Source organism: Agelaius tricolor, unplaced genomic scaffold, assembly GCF_023055355.1.
Source record: "Agelaius tricolor isolate 1412-34295 unplaced genomic scaffold, bAgeTri1.0.p SCAF_18, whole genome shotgun sequence".
NCBI classification, from domain to species: Eukaryota; Metazoa; Chordata; class Aves; order Passeriformes; family Icteridae; genus Agelaius; species Agelaius tricolor.
This window is the reverse complement of record NW_027269278.1, coordinates 5,119,299-5,136,075: the sequence shown is the minus strand read 5'-3', so window position 1 is coordinate 5,136,075 and position 16,777 is coordinate 5,119,299. Positions and strand designations below refer to the sequence as shown.

General features: G+C 39.0%; 1 protein-coding gene across 17 annotated transcripts in view; it reads left to right on the top strand.

Annotated features, from left to right (window-relative positions):
* TENM2 (teneurin transmembrane protein 2) overlaps nucleotides 1-16,777 on the top strand; it is an 883,055-nt gene that overhangs the window by 794,777 nt on the left and 71,501 nt on the right. For 11 of the 17 annotated variants that reach the window (XM_071443114.1, XM_071443122.1, XM_071443121.1 and 8 more), the window contains 3 exons: nucleotides 1,886-2,080; nucleotides 7,405-7,605; nucleotides 10,412-10,624. In XM_071443114.1, coding sequence (XP_071299215.1) covers nucleotides 1,886-2,080; nucleotides 7,405-7,605; nucleotides 10,412-10,624 — 609 coding nt within the window. The remainder of the gene's footprint in view (nucleotides 1-1,885; nucleotides 2,081-7,404; nucleotides 7,606-10,411; nucleotides 10,625-16,777) is intronic. The other 6 variants (XM_071443120.1, XM_071443126.1, XM_071443123.1 and 3 more) reach the window with 4 other exon arrangements.

The following is a 16,777-nucleotide window of genomic DNA, read 5'->3' as shown; positions in this document are numbered from 1 at the left end:
TGGATCTTTCCTTCTTCCTCAGGGCTCCTCTACCCCCAGGCTCTCCCTGACCAGCCAGCCCACCCCTTCTATCACACTTATCTTTATTAGTCACAGCTGTGACCCATTAAGGGCAAGGCTGTTCTTCTTCTCTGGTAATTAGTACAGCTGTGAATTACCAGGGGTGAGGTCAGTTGTAATTCCTTCTGCTACACCTACAGTTGCTGATGGAAATTGTATTTTGTTCAAATTTCTGTTCATTTTTGCATAAAAAAGCATCTGGACGAAACTTACAGTAAGAGAGAACACCAGGAATGAAGTAGAATGAAGTCCTGTTGCTACCAAAGGATGGATAATATGGATCTAAGACATAGGAGCAGCAGCAAACCCCAAACTTCAGCATACTGACTTTGAAATTGTTCTATTCTAGAAGAAAAATAGGCCAAAAAACATTATACATGTCATATTCTGTGACATGCAGCCCATTAATCTGTAGTTTTATTTGAAATAATTCTCAGCACTCTAAATTTTAGTTAACATTTCAGGTTAGAAATCTGAATTTTATTTTTTCTGATCAATTTTTTCACCTATCATATAAGAAAATTCACAAAAAAATCTGTCCTGAAATGTGTTTTTGCAGCAGATCAATGAGACAGCTAAGATTAATAAGGATTGCAGGGCTGAACAATGGAGAAGTTGAATAACTGGACCATTGCACATTTCTTTGTAGGAAATCAATTACTTGGGTTCTTCTTGATCATTGGGGTTAAAGGGATAATAGAAGCCAAGAAGGCATTAGGACCTTTTAATGATTAATAGTAGCTTTTGAGTATATTTTTGGCACTGTAACACCGGGTGTTCATTTCTAATTACTTTGAAGAGGGAAAAGACAGGGAAATACTTTTCTGTCTTTATCAAACTGCATCAGAGAGAAGAGCACAAAAGTGCTCCAAGCTTTTCTTAAAGACTCACTTCATTACTCCCATTTTCTGTTATTTCTCTGGGGTTTTTTCCATTTCTCTGGCTAGTGCCCACACAGCCAGTCTTTGACAGGCCCAGAAGTTCACAGATTGCCATGTTCCCAAGGGAGACATGAGGACACAGGAGTGAATATGACTTAGGGAAACATTTATGTGCACCTGGGTTTTAATTAACCACTTGTTTCTTTCCATTGCTCTGCATATGTACAACATCTGATTCCTGGCACCCAAGACCTACTGACTACTTTTATTATTCATAGCTTCACTTTATTTGCATAAATGAATATTTGCTGAGAATGTCTTACCCCCTTAATAACACAGTAGTGAGGGGTAAGGGTTAATGGTGCTTTCTTGCCAGTGCACACAGGGTAAAAGCTGTCACTGGGATTCAGGGAAACCAGGCTCAGCAGGGATAGTGGTGCCAAGGTGCATTTGTAGTAGCTGAAAGCTTGTGTCATTCTTGTGTTCAAGGTTCTTACTGAAGAGCAAAGGGTCTAAAGAAGTTTGGGGACATTACAATAAAGAAGTGTTATGGTAAAAGAAAGATGCCATATAATAAGCTGTTGTGGGGACTGAATGTTTTGTGTTCTATCTGTGAAAATTGGATGTTACCTAGAGAAACAAAGCAGAGTAATGTCAAACTCAAATCTGTTCACATTACCCCATTAGTTATCCCAAACATTATCAGCGTTCTCCAAAGAATAGGGGTTGTATTCTCAGAATGCCCAACACATATGTGCTTTATTAAATAGCAATCAAATGATTTGTTTGGGAAATGAAGACTGAGCCACCACGAATTATCTCAGATTTTTTTTTCCCCAGTAACTGAACATGTTTGAGTGTGTGTGATAGTGAATTTTTAGTGCACTTTTACATGACTACATGCATGACCCTGTGCGTTGTTTTCCTTCCCTTCCGTTTTCCAGCTGCCTGCCCCGTTCTGTGCAGTGGCAATGGTCAGTACTCCAAAGGCACCTGCCTGTGCTACAGTGGCTGGAAAGGTCCAGAGTGTGATGTGCCCATCAGCCAGTGCATTGACCCCTCATGTGGAGGTCATGGCTCCTGCATCGAGGGCAACTGCGTCTGTTCTGTGGGCTATAAAGGAGAAAACTGTGAGGAAGGTAGGATATTTATTTTCTCTGTTGTTAGTTTGTTTTCTGGGTTTGGGAGCTATTTAATGGCTAGCAAAAAAGGAAAGAATGGAATAAAAATCTCAGCATAAAACTACTGTAGCAGGTAAAAGAGGGTAAAAACATAGTCCACCACAATTTTACTGATTTATCAGAGTTCAGACCAAACTTCAGGCCTTCTGCATACATTGCTTTGCAGTGTTAAGAGTGTCTGCCAAAAGTAAACCTGAATAATTCCTTTGTTGAAGAGCAAAGAAAAATCTTTTCTTATGGACTATGTTTACCGAACAATTTAGATGGGAAATGCAGAGGAAAAAGGAGCAGTGGTGGACAAAATTGTATAGCTTCAACTTCACACAAAGCACATATCAATCACTATTAAGACAGAAACTGATGAAAAATATTAAAAATATTTGAAAGACTTGGATATCCATGCTACTTACAGACTTAATCAGGGGCAAATTGCTCCTGTTGGCTGCAATCATATGGGATTAAGGAAAGGTGGATGGCACACACGAACAATAACTGTCCTTTAAATGCAGAAAAGCTTTTCAGATTCAAAGCATCCAATTCCTTGAGTATGTAGAATGAACAAATTTTTTAAAATAGCCCATGCAGAATGTGGTCATAGATTAAGCTCAATAATGGCTGTTTTCTGTTAGAATGCACAATGTAAATTGGACTGCTTTTCTTTTTAAAATATATTACTGTGCTCCAGGGTTTATTAATCCTCCAAAGAGAGAAGCAGCTTGAGTACTGAAGTGGTAGGGCTGGGATGTCATGGTGTTAGGGCTGAGGAGTCTCTCTGGATTATTCTGAATTGGTTGCAGAGCTGTATTGATACTGTGTGTATTAATTTTCATCTTACTCTATAGTAAACAGCTGTCTCTCCTATCAGAAAAGAAAGGGAAGAAAACTCTGGATAAAGAAACCACTAAGAGTTTTATTGTCATCACCTTTAGGACAGTCATCACCTTTAGATCTGGTATTAGTCTGAGTGAACTTGTGGTAACAGGAAAAAAACAAAGAAACCAAGGATCCTCAGTGGTGGGACTGCAATTGTTTGTTCAGTTCATTCCTGTCACCTTCTTCCACTAAACCCTCTCAACACTGCTTGTTAGAGCTTTTCTCCAGAATTCAGTTGAAGCCAAGAGTTTTTACATTGCTTTTAATGGATTATGTTTTAAACTAAATCCAGAAAATGCTGTAATATCTTTTTTTTTTTCCCCTTAGAATTTGTAGTTCTCAGTTCACCTGAGTGCGTGATATTAGGAGATTTTCAAAAATTATCTCAAATGCCTTGCTGTAATTATCATTCTCATGAAAATCAAAGTGAAAAAGGCTGTCTTTAACATGCTCTACAACACCCAATCTGTTCCCCAGGACTGCAGAACCTCTCTTTCTGGGACTAAATGCAATTGTTTGCTTGGTCTCATTAAGTTTTATACATTTCATTGTATTTTCTGTTGTTGTATAAATGCTTGTGTTATTAGAGAGATTATGGTAGATAGCCTAAAATTATCTTTGTTTCATTTAATTCAGGAAATTTTACCTTGCAAGCCATTCCTCCCTCACTTTTATTGTAATTTTCAGGTACTTGCATGGAATTCTCTCTCTGCCTTCAGTTCTCTAGAATGGCTGTAGTCTGTCTGGGCCATGGATCCCCATGGATCTATCTGCCTTGGATCCCCAAACTTCTGTGAGAGAAATAGGCTCCTGTAGTGCTTAATCCATTTTATCCTCAGGTGAATGTTTGGAATGGTGAAGCAGAGACATCAGCAGCTCCAGAGAAGTAGAAAAAGCCAGTGCAGGCCTTTTTGCAAAGGTATTGGGTTAACTCCAGCCAAAATTGGGAGCACAACAAATCTGTCAGTCAACAGAGCTTTTTGGGAGGTGAATGGCTGTGTGAGATGAAGGGATATACATTATTTAATCAACACTGTGCTTGGAAGGATATGTTTCTTCCTAAAAAGATAAATGAATTACAAAGGTAGGAGGTATTGATTACAAACTTGGAAGGGGCGAATAACATGACAAGAAAGGTTAAAGCAACCTTTTGCATATATGATTGGGCAATAAATAAGTCAATGAATTAATTTGCAAATAAATAAAAATCAACCACCATGTTTCTACTCTAAAATTCCATTTCTTTTGTACGCATTTCTCGCATCAATTCGAGTGCTATGGGAGAAAGGGTACACTGTGAAGTGGTGTCTGTCTAATTAATCATCTAGTCTTACTTAAAGTTTTTGCATTAATAGAAATTTTACACTTTTAATGGTAGAATGATAGAAATAATATTTCTGTATTTCTATATAATATATGAAATCTCCTCTATTGATTTGAACTTCCAAAAGGAATGGCAAAGGTTGATTCATTTGCCATTTTCCAACTAGGATATTGAATTAGAATAAGTGGGTCAGCGTTTTTTTTTTTTTTCCTTCCCAATAGCTTTTTATTTCTGATATTCATCATGGTTATATTGTTCAAACAATTTACCTGAAATGAAAGTGACACCAAAATCAATATTTTTGATGCACAATTTTTGCAGCATAAACACTGTTTTTCTATTAACAAATTTGCACAGAAGATGAAGTGGGGTATTTGTCAGGCTTCATTCAGTCTACTTTAGGGGGGACACAAGTGAAATTGCCAAATTAGGTTAAGTTAGGGTGGTTTTCTTGTCACTTTCCTGGTCGAGTCATTTTTCAATGACATTTAACTTCATAAGTGTAATTCATGGCTCTTTGGGGACTTCATGGTACATATTGTTTGAAAAACTCCTTGACCTCCTTTTTGTCCTTAAGGATATAAATTGCTTTCAGTACCTTTTTTTGTCAAATCTACAGAGGGCCCAATACTAAATGAGCTCTAATGATCTGAGCTGCCAGGGGGCTGAGAGTTCCAAGCCTAACATACTTGCTAAGGTGCATTCTCCTTTGTTTAAACACCAAAGAGGGTCTGTGGATAAATCCTGATTAAATACCATTGTAAACCCTGCTACACCTCAGGGCCAGAACCTCTGCAACACAAGCCAGTGCAGTTCTGTTGCAGGTAATCACATTATGCTAATTTCAGCAGCGAGGATCTGGCCTGAGATGATAACTCTGAGTATGTATTAAAATAGAACAAGATTGGAGCTCAGAGTAAAAACTCTGCTCAGTTTAAACTTTGAAAGCTGCTACTTACCCAGATGATAGAACAAAACAGCTGTAAAGCACATTTGTCTGGAACAAAGGACAAAGGTGTTTAGTGTGTTATCCTGTAAAACAAGGGAAATTGGGGGCTTAGGGCATTGATAGGCTCATTCCGTAGAAATAACTCAAAGTTGCATGAGCACTGTAATTCAGGATAGAGGGAAGACAGTTAATTTATGTAGCAGAAGGTGGTGTTTTTCATATGCTCCACATTCCTTTCATTAGTGCTTTCATTTGAGAAGGAAGATGATACATTCCTGACAAGGAGAGTACATTATGAGTTATCATTATCTCCTAAAGTTAGCTGTCCTATAACGATGTTATACACGTACTACCCTTCTACATTTTCTGTTAAAATATATATCCTAAAAAAACCCAGAACAGACCAAATGCAGGAGGAAAGTAACCTTCATCTTTAAAGTAGATTGACCTAAGTTTTTGTGTACTTTACTTCTTTATTCAATCAGACTGTTTTATCACAGCTCTGTGTCCATTGAGTTCAACAGCAGTTGTACAAAAGATGCATTGTAAACTTCAGACAGGTTATAACTGGCTAAGCACAAAGAAGGAGTAACAATAGAGGACAAGCACTCTGTGTAATTTAAAACAGTTTATGAATTTATCAACTTTGAGGTGAACCATAAGTCAATCATGGTTTACCTATAAATATGAAATTGCATTATATTTTCATGTCCAATTGACTTGGCTTTAAATCTGAAAGTAAAAAAGGAAAAGCAAACCCAAAATGATAGCCAATGTCATCATTAAAATGAAAATCTTGTAAGAAATTTTACAGTCATTTCTTCCTGTACTACTGTATTCTGAATTCTATACTATTGTATCTCGATAACTTCTTTTATTGCATCTCTAAATGCACCTGTCTCAATCCTCTGCCTGTATCTAATCTATATACTTGCTTTAAATGTTCTACAACTAAATAAAATAGTTTGACAGGGTTCTATGTTTATAGAAAAGTTGAGATTTGAAAGATCGAGTATTGTTCGCATCAGGTGGAGTGAAAATGTCTCTGCCTTAATTTGGAAGGATCAGTTTGGAAAAGATGAGAGATAAATCACTTTCATTATAAACTCAGATCTTCCTGGAGCAGCGAGAGAGCATGCAAATCATTCTTGGTCCTGCTGTTGTGAGCTAATATATACCAGTCATGAGATGAATTCAAGTTATTTAAGACATGAATTTGACCTTGACCTTCAATTCCACAGTAAAAGGTACTTGGTGAAGCCTCCATGTGGGTATTGGCAGTAAAGCACAGTATTGCTATACAGATTCATGATAAAGGATAAAAATTTGGAAACTCATAATGTTACTGATAAAGTTCATTTGAAAGACAGCTTGTAACATTCCTTTATAGGACTGAAATAGCAACTGAAATTCCATTGCATCATTTTCCATCATAACTGTTTTCACATTGTTGTTTCTGGGTTGAATTCCATATCTGTATCTGGTTTTGCTTCTTTAAGAGAAACAATCTCCTGGTTTAGAATATGTGTTGAAGTAACAAGGGCTCTCAGTTTCACAGCTCAGCTACTAATGGACCATGGATCAGACATTCAGAAGTGCCTGAATGATTAAGAGTCTAAATGAAGCTGAAAGCCACTGACATTCTGACGTCTGTGTACTTGAAGAGGCTGTCCTAATGTTCAAACAGTGCTCTAATGTTTTAATAGTAATAATAGCAGTTTTTATAAAGATCCTCCAAATAAAAAATTCTTTATAACTGCAAATTATTTTGTACTTGAAATACAGTACATGAGTCATTGGCGCTTCAATGTGTTTCAGAAGAAATGTCTCCAGGTTTACGTGTGGAACTCTGACTATATGTATTTATATTTAAGTGCTATTTTTAAGTCTTTATGCTTCTCCAGCACAGCGTTCCTGCAGTAAACTGTCATTGCACAGTCAAACCCTGTTTGATTTATTTAATATAAAATGTAAATTCCTCACTTTCCCATTCTCAGACCAGGTATTAATATGACTTGGACAGCTCCCTCAGTTTGCTCTATTTATCACCCTGTCCAGACTTTGCAGAGCACATTTTCCAAACACCCCCTGGTGTGAAGTGACCCTTGTGCACACGTTTTTTGTTTTCCCCTGCAGTGGACTGCCTGGACCCGACGTGCTCCAACCACGGGGTGTGTGTGAACGGGGAGTGCCTGTGCAGCCCGGGCTGGGGCGGCGCGAGCTGCGAGCTGCCGCGCGCGCAGTGCCCCGAGCAGTGCAGCGGCCACGGCTCCTACCTGCCCGACACGGGGCTCTGCACCTGTGACCCCAACTGGATGGGCCCCGACTGCTCCGTTGGTAAGATCTCGCTCTGGCACCGCCAATGGCACAGGAACAGGAGGGAGGCAGTCCTGCAGAAAGAGCAAAGAGGGCTTTATTCGAGAGAACCGCGCGGTTTTTATAGAGTGATGCAATGCATTCTATTTGATTGGCTAGTTAACAAAAACACCTTCCTCATACACCCTCCTTGAGAAGAACAGAAAGTCAAAGCAGAAAAACACCACCTGCAGATTGTTTATACTTAACAAGTTATCACATCCTTACAACTCCCTAAAATTTCTCACAAGCTGCTGTGAGAAACGCTTGCCGTTCCTCTCTCTCTGTCCCTTGGCCGTTCCTCTCTCTCTGTCCCTTGGCCGTTCCTCTCCCTCTGTCCCTTGGCCGTTCCTCTCTCTCTGTCCCTTGGCCATTTCCTCTCCCTCTGTCCCTTGGCCGTTCCTCTCCCTCTGTCCCATGGCCATTTCCTCTCTCTCTGTCCCATGGCCCTTTCCTCTCTCTCTGTCCCTTGGCCGTTCCTCTCTCTCTGTCCCTTGGCCGTTCCTCTTCTCTCTCTCTGTCCCTTGGCATCCACAGTAAGACAGAGGTTTTTTTCCCCTAATTTTGCAATCATGTTGCTGTTTTGTTCAAAGGTTAATACCTATGGTGAGTTTGAAATGCAGTAATAATCGAGAAAGTTGTCTTTGTTACATGATTGGGCTTGTTTCATTTTGTTGGGAAAAACTGTGAATGTACTTCTATATATATTTTCATGACATTCTTAATTTGGTTAGGCGTTTGTGTTTTGTTCTAACACTGATTCTCTTTTAGACTGAAAAAGTTACATAAGTGTACTTCGGTTTCCCGGCTGTAAATGAAAATGTCCCAATGTTTCTATTTCTGGGGAAAAGAATACAGGGAATTTTGCTTTTACATTTTCCGTTGAACCTTGAGATGGTGCTGTAGGTCAAAACCAAGTGTCTCAAAACACTGGAGACAAATGGAGACAAATATTTACATTTTTCACAGTAATTCAGTTATTTCCTAAGGTTAATCAGCTGGAATACCCTACCAGTGACATGAATATCAAGATGTGTTTTCTGCTTTATGGATAGGCAGTCAGAAAAATTCAAGAATGAGAGTTTTGCTGCCACTTTCTTTGGTGATGCATGGGGCAAAAGGCCCTTCTGCTTATCTGAAACTTCAGCTGGCAGAGAGCAGTAGAATTTTTGGAGTGAGACACCAGATAACTGACCATGTTAGTAATATGAATACAAAATCTCTCCTTGGAAAGTGACTTTTACCCATCATTCTAAATGACCCTGAATTGCTGCCATTCTCTGCCAAATGAATTTTAGGTGAGTTTCAGTCTCAATTCTTAGCAAATCAATATCTGTCAAAATCACTCAAGGTCCAGGTTTGAGTAGGGCAGAGCCACCTGCTCACCTCCTTTGCTGTTGGGGACAGCACCTCTGACATGTTTGTGTCTGCGTGGGGGACGCAGCTCTGCAGCTCTGTGCAGTGCACATTAGCAGGTTTTTTTAAACTGATGCCTTGGAGTGCCTACCTAGAACAGAGGCTAGACAAGGTTAAGAGAATGAAGTGGGTATTTATTAATATTAAAGACCTTCTGTAGAGGCACCTTGGGCAGTCAAAATCCTCCGAGAGAGACTACACCCAGGATGGACGATCGTCATGAGTTTTTCAGACAATTTTAGGTTAGGTCTATTTACATATCAAGGGTTATAGCTTCAGGTAATAAAGTCATATTCCCTCAGTTTGCTCCCCCCCAATTCACTTTTGCTTGTACTTTTCATGGCCTGAGGCTCTAGGGTGTCCCTGAGTTTGCAGGCCCAGAGGAATTGTTTCATCTGACCGAAATGTGTAGACAGCAGCTAACACTTTACATGGAGTTTAGAGTTATGTACCAATGCAGTACAGGATTTGAAAAATATAAAGGCATTTATATTAATAAAATATAAAGGCATTTAGATTAAAAAAATTTAAAATATAAATCTCAGAATCTCTGCTGGTCAGAGTGACTCTGAGATACGTACAAGTCTCTCTTTCCCAGCCCAGCAGATGAAGAAGGAGTCAGGATTCTTCTGTTCTTGTTCTCAAGGTTGTTTATTATTTCTTATCTATTACATTCTTTCTCCAACCCACTGAGGTCTGTCTGGCAGGTTGGATTGAGGCACACCCCACCCTCAGGGCAGGATTGTCTTTTTATACTAAAAACTACGTGTACATTATTTACCATAACTTCCCAATACCTATCACCTATGTTAGACAGTGAGTTTCTACCTTAAACCAATCCAAAAGTGCCAACATCACCCAGAAGATGGAGGCCAAGAAGAAGAACAGAGTACGCCCAAATTCCTCCATCTTGGGACCCCGAGCCCCCATTCTAAAAACCCAAAATTCTACTTTTCACCCTGTGACAAATTAACTATCATTCTACTTAAACTTTCGTGGCTTGTAAATCCTCATATAAGGTTGGTAATTTTTTCCATGGGTCAAGATCAAAGTCACAGGTGTCTGGCTCTGTGCCAAGGTCTCTGAGCCTGCTGGCAGGAGCTCGAGCCATCCAGGACAGTCAGAAGAATTTCCTGGGTTCTGATATATAAAGGCATTTATATTAAAAAATATAAAAATCTAAAGGCATTTGAAAAACCTTAAGGTATCAAAGCAACTTTTAATTTAGTTTTCTTTTAAACAAAAATTCAATGCCGGCTTTGATCGGACTGTGAGCGGGCCAGCTTTTGCGTGAGCGTAGTTTCGAGCAGAGGCGCTGCTGTGGTGCTCCCTTGTCCCTGAGGCTGGCTGTGACTGCTGTTCTCTCTCCTAGAAGTGTGCTCGGTGGACTGTGGCACGCACGGCGTGTGCATCGGCGGGGCCTGTCGCTGCGAGGAGGGCTGGACGGGAGCGGGCTGTGACCAGCGTGTGTGCCACCCCCGCTGCACCGAGCACGGGACTTGTAAAGATGGGAAGTGTGAATGCAGAGAGGGCTGGAATGGGGAGCACTGCACCATTGGTAGGCAAACGACAGGCACCGAAACAGGCACATATTGCTTTCTTTTCATAAATCGTAGAGACATAGTTACTGTCGTGGACTGTAATGGGCTGTTCCCTTAAGGACCCAGGTGCTCTCAGGTATCAACCCCGACTCAAAATGTGTCGGGGGAAATGCAGGTGGACTCTTGGAATCATTTCAAATCAGTAACAATGATTTTTATAGATTTTTTTTCTTTTTATAGAGGACAAAAACAGCACAACAACAAATTCCACATTAATAAGTAAAGATGGAAAAAATGGTACCATGTGTGATATTAACAAATAGAATGCTTGGTACTATGGATGATATCGTACTATCATCTGAGCCTGAATGATTTTCAAACCTAACTCTCATTCCTTTGTGTGAATGGCCTCTTTTTTAATTTCCCAGTCTGACCCATCCGTGCTCTCCTGCTGTTGTACATCTCATGTGAAACAGAGCCCGCAGCAGCACCTGGAGCAGGGGTCAGTGCTGGGGAATGTGTGTTCCTGCTGCTGCAGGAGCAGCTCCCTGGCATTCTGCCCTGCTGTGCTGGGACAGGGGCCCTGCTGTTTGCATGGAGACAATGCCAGCCCATGAGCCCCTTCCCTGAGAGCCTGCAGCTCACTGCAGCATCAGCATCACAATCTCAGCTGGGCTCTGCCAGCCTGGGAAGCTCAAAAAGGTCATCCTTACACAAAGCAATGATGTCCTCTCCTCTCAATTACTATGCTTGAAAATTTACTTGAAAGAGGAATTAATTGTTCCTAAGTTCTTTATTTTGTCTCTACAAGCAGTCAGGCACTCTATTTGAATTGTTTTGAAAATTTACTCAAAGAGAAAACTGTTATTTTCTCTGAGCTATAATCAAAAATGGGAAATTCTCAGTGATCACATCACTTCCAAGAAGTCTGAGCAGATTTATCTGAACAAGAGTATCTCATCTACTGAGACTGTGAGGTTCAGGTGAGTGTGTTTTTCTCCAGAGAATTTTTGGAGAACTGAAGTATGCCTTAGAAGAAATCTGATGAGTCCAAATCCAGAGTCATGTTGTTTTCATTACCTTAAGGTGGTGAATTTAAGAAAGAAAAGGGTAGGACACTTGAGATTTTTGTGGCAGTCAGGGACCCTAATGGGACAGTCCTATTACAAGTGGATTGTTATTTCTTTACTTAAACGTATGGTGAGATTCTTGCATCCCTCAAGCTGTTTTTCTTTTTCATTCCCCTCTGATTTCTCTTTGGATATACAAACCATTTCCAACACAGGAGTTGGAAACTAAAAGTATACTCCTATTGGAGACATGAAAAAAAAAAAAAAAAAAGAAAAATCGATACATATTTTCAGGGCATATCCTTTGATGTTGTGGTGCTGCATGCTTCCTCCACACTGTGCTAATATGATTTAAATCAAAGCTTTTATGACTGAACACTTTGTGACCAGCACAGATGCAGAGTGTTTTTTTCATAATTGCTTTCAGACTTCCATCATATCAACATACCTCTGCTAGATTAATCCAGGCATTTTGTTTTCAAAGTTCTTCCCAGATCTTTACAAAAATGCCTAGTATATAATTTTTTCATTAAATTCTGTAATATTTGCTTATTTCAGAAGTTGATGCTTCGCACAAAATTTGTTTTGCTTTATAATCTCTTAGTAATGTGCCGATGTTTAGAAGTAATTAGTGTATGTAAAGTCTTCATTACTGTGCAGACAAAAAGATGCCTTTTACCAAGATCTCAAAGTAGGCTGAAAACTGCAAGCTGCACTAGTGAACTCTGAAGTGAGATTTTAAACCTAGTTTTCAGAGCTTTGAACTAGATATCTTCCTTATTACTGATGTGTATAATCAATTCTTTCCAGAGGAAGGGTGATATTTCTAAAGTGATTAAAATATGCGTAAGCTTTTCTTGTTTGGTGTGTATTACACAGATTTCCTTGAAACTTAATGTGGTCCTGCCTGTGGCAAAGATGAGACTTAGTGCAAAAAATTCAGGTATGCCCTTCTAGTTATGTTGGATGAAGTTTGTGCAGTCAGAAGTTGTCTGTTGCATGCAGACAGGGATTCTTGTGACAGGCCTGTATCAGTAAGAATTTTCACATGGTTATGTCCTGAGGCCATTTACAAAAGCACAAAGGCTGATGCCAGGAATGGGATTGAGTTCAGAGGGACAGCTCAGTGTGCCCCCACTGGTTCGTGTTACAGGGAGCTGAAACACAGAGTTCAGAGGAAAAGGATGGTAAAAGGGATTTTTGTCAGTATTGGTAAGAAATTTCTAGAAGTTACACTGGAAAATTTGTGCTTAGAGTGAATTGATGCTTTGGTACCATGATGAGTTGCTCAAGATGTTTTAGAATTGGTGTGAAGAAGTAAAGTGCACTTAAATTTTACAGAAACTCGCTGTCAGAGAACTGCCTTTATGGTTTCAGCTGAAAGTTTGACACACCATTTAATGTCAGAACAACTGAGGAGTGTCTGCCAAAAAAGATGCCACCAATTAGGCCTTTCTGGAAGGTACTTGAAAACTGCACAGGCTGTTTGTCCTAAGACAGGAAATGCAAATCCTGTAGGAGAGGTTATTTATCCTGAATTTCCATTTTTGCTACACCTAGTCTGAAATGAAGTCAGCAGAAAAACTTGCTTTGATTCCAGCGACTTTAGTCCAAGTCCACTTAGAACAAATTGATCTGTGAGGAAGAAAAGGAGATTTCTATATAAAAACCATTTTCTTTTTTTTTCTTTTTGTGTTTCTTTACCAGTTTCTTTGTGCTATATTTACATGGTAGTGGAAAAGAAATCATCATAGTAACCTACAAGTATCCAAGTTCATCCAGGATATTTTATCCTATTTAATATCAAATGAGGCTTTAATAGATGCTTGACAGAATGCACACTCCTTGTCATTTCATTGTTGAGTATCTAAGCTCAAAAGTTTTAATAGAAATACATTTTTTTCTCTGTTTTACCTGGTTTAAGAAAATCACTCAGAAAATCCTCCCAGAACAGCAGTGTGAGCTCAGTGTTAGCACAGTGTTTGTGCAAAGCAGCTTATGCCTGTGTGCAATAGAATTATGTGTAAGAATCAATGCAAATAAAAATGCATGCAGGTTCCAAGTTACTCAGATTTTGATAAATCTATATCCAAATAATATAAAAGTGAAAGGAGTCTGGTCTTGCTCAGCTGCTTTTTGAAGCAGAGCAGAACTTCAGTTCACTTTGCTACTTCAGGTAAGAAAAGAAATTGCTTACTGGAGTGGTGATAAAGAAAATTAATCTTTTCCCTGTGCAAAAATAGACCTGTCAGGATATGTTTATTAAGTGATTACTATTCATTGATTGCAATTATGGAGGAAGTTATAACTAAATAATAGAGGGTAATCTAGATGAAAAAAAATATTGGAAAACTAATAACAAAGTGAAAGTAAGGTATAGAAGTTGTTAATCTTGAACCCATTTCATGACAGAAATTTAAGATGGAGGATTCAGCTTTTCCTTAAATTATCTGAATGTTTTTTAAAACATGCTGTTATAAAACAGATCTGTTACTTTCACTGAAAATATTATCTGGATGTTTAAAACTGTTGTTTTTAAATGCTTGCAGAGGATGTTCTGCATATAAACTGTCAAGATAGCATTCCAAGGACAGTGTGATATATATGGAGATCTTATGAAACAGTCAGAAATACCATTTTAAAAGTGTAATTCCATCTGTAATTCATATCCCTAAAGCATGGTCTCTTATTAAGTTATTGGTAAAAATCTCACTGGGAGACCAGTGAAAGCAGGATTTAATCCTAAATATTTACAAGTAAAATTTAAATGTCTGCAAATGGATCTTTTAAGGTGAGCTCTGACCAGAAAGTGATATGTGAAGTTTTCTTTGGGGCTGCCATCATATTTCCAAGCCTTGCCCTTGTGTGCTCATGTCCTCCATTAGAGGTAGGTTAAGCACTCTTTTTCAGACAGAAAGTGGGGAAAAAAAATGTACTTAAGGCTATTTGGTAACATGGATACTCTGCTGCAGATTTTGATCCAAAAAGTTCTTATCTCTCATGTTCTTTTTTTAAATTATTTTTATGCAAATGAGCTATACCCCTGGTACAGACACTGAAGCTGAGCCTTTGCCTGCCTGCCAAAACACAAGCAGGTGATGAGTCCATCTCTTCAGGCTCTGCTTGGGTTCATTTAGCTTAGAAAAGACCCTTAAGATCATCAAGTCCAGCCACAAACCTGACACTGTTCTGGCCTGGGTAGTGCTTTCTGAAATCCAACTCCAGAGTTGGGAATCGGCAATTTCTCCCACTGGGTCCTTGGCCCTAAAACTGTCAAAATTGGCAAGCAAGTTCCTCGGTGAAGTAGGGGTTTGGAAATCTGTATTAGCTCTCTATCTTATCTTCTATGTTTTCAAGGCCTTGGATAAAGGAGAAGGATTTGAAAATAACCTAATACTTTCACATGCATAAAAATGTACGGAAAAAAAAGAAAGGACTTTGTATCTAGGACGATTGAGAAGTTTAAGTTATAGTACAAGATATTTGTGTTAGGAAAAAACATGTTGCCAAAAAATGAAAAACTGAAGGAGGTTGTCCAAGCAAATTGTGAATTCCTCATCAATGGAGTTTTTAGGAACCATTTAGACAAACACTTGTCAGGAATAACAGAGGTAATTCATCCTGCCCTGGGGCAGCAGCCTTACCAGAAATCATTGAACTCTATGAGCTCTCTTCCAGTCTTCTTTTAAATGAGCTCAGGAGGAAGCATTCCTTCGAAGGAGTTTATTTTAAATGGCCTACCTGAAGAGCTGTACTGTCATTCCCTTTAAGAATCCAATGCCACTGTTGGAAGTAGAATTGATAATTTATCCAGCCAGGGAGACTGATCTATGTGTTCTGTATTTGCAGAACAATGGGTTGTCAATGTGGCTATTGAGCCACTCTGAAACATCCACACAAACTCACCCCCAGTAGGGAAATACTTTAAATACTCTCCCTTTAAAGGGGAACACTATATGGACCATATTCCAGCTCTGGTTCTAATAAAAAATTGTTTACTAAAAACTTTTCCCCCCTGAGTGCTTTGGGATGACCTTTCCAGCTTTGACACATGTTTATATTTTCTATCAGCTGGATGGAATACCACGAGTAAAGTGTAAAGATTTAGTTCTTTACCTCATCATGGACTCAATAATCAATGGAAACATTAATAATGTGGCATTGTGTTATCTTTGGATATAGCAAGATATTTCTGTCCCCTGATAATGCTCTTTGTGTCAAAGATTTTTTTTCTTCTACTACTGATTTCTCTTGTTGTAATTACAAGGGTAATGATTCAAAGATGAGGCAATTTTCAGGAGAGATGGAAAGTGTGTGGGAGGAGGCAGTGGAAAGCCATCGTATCTGACAAAGAGCAATTTAGAAGGAGCTAGATATATTAGACTTCTCCAATGGATTTCTAACTTAAAATTAATCTGTAACAGTTTATAACCTATCAAGGCATAAAAAACCCTCTAAGAATGATGACAGGAATTTAGATTGCATGCTCTGAGGAGAGAGGAACACTTTTTTTTTCATTTTATTTGAAAAATGCATAGAATATTTAGGTCATGACCACTTTTCATTACTGCAGATGTTGAAATATGTTGGTAATATATGTATGATGACATGACCAAAACTGTTGGAGACGTTGGCTGTTCCTGAATGTGCAGTTTCCAGTTCATCACCTGTATCACACAGTTATCCCACTGTTTTATACCTGGAAGCAGATTTCTCCTGATGCATTCTTTGGAGTTTAAGAGTTGCTCCCCCTGTGCCTCCTCAGCAAAGCAGAGGAGCAGCAGGTACCTCATGAGGCAAGCTAAGAGATTCTCAATTATTTCTGTCACTCACTGCACATCATTCACATTTTCACTTCCATCATTCAAAGACAGAGACTCAAAAGGTAGAAATCTTCCTTATAGGGTGGAATTTTGGGAGCATATGTTATGTCATGTTCCATTTTATAATCAAAGCCGAGGAGATGTTCTCGTCACTTGGATAAATATGTGCTCATCTAGTGCAGCATCTCTGTGCTTCAGTCAAGGTCTGAGTTCCTGGTAAATAAATATCTGGTAAATAAATTTCTTCCTGGGAAGCTGATGCTTCTTATCTTTCCCAGCTGCATTTGCTATCGAGGTGCTTTGT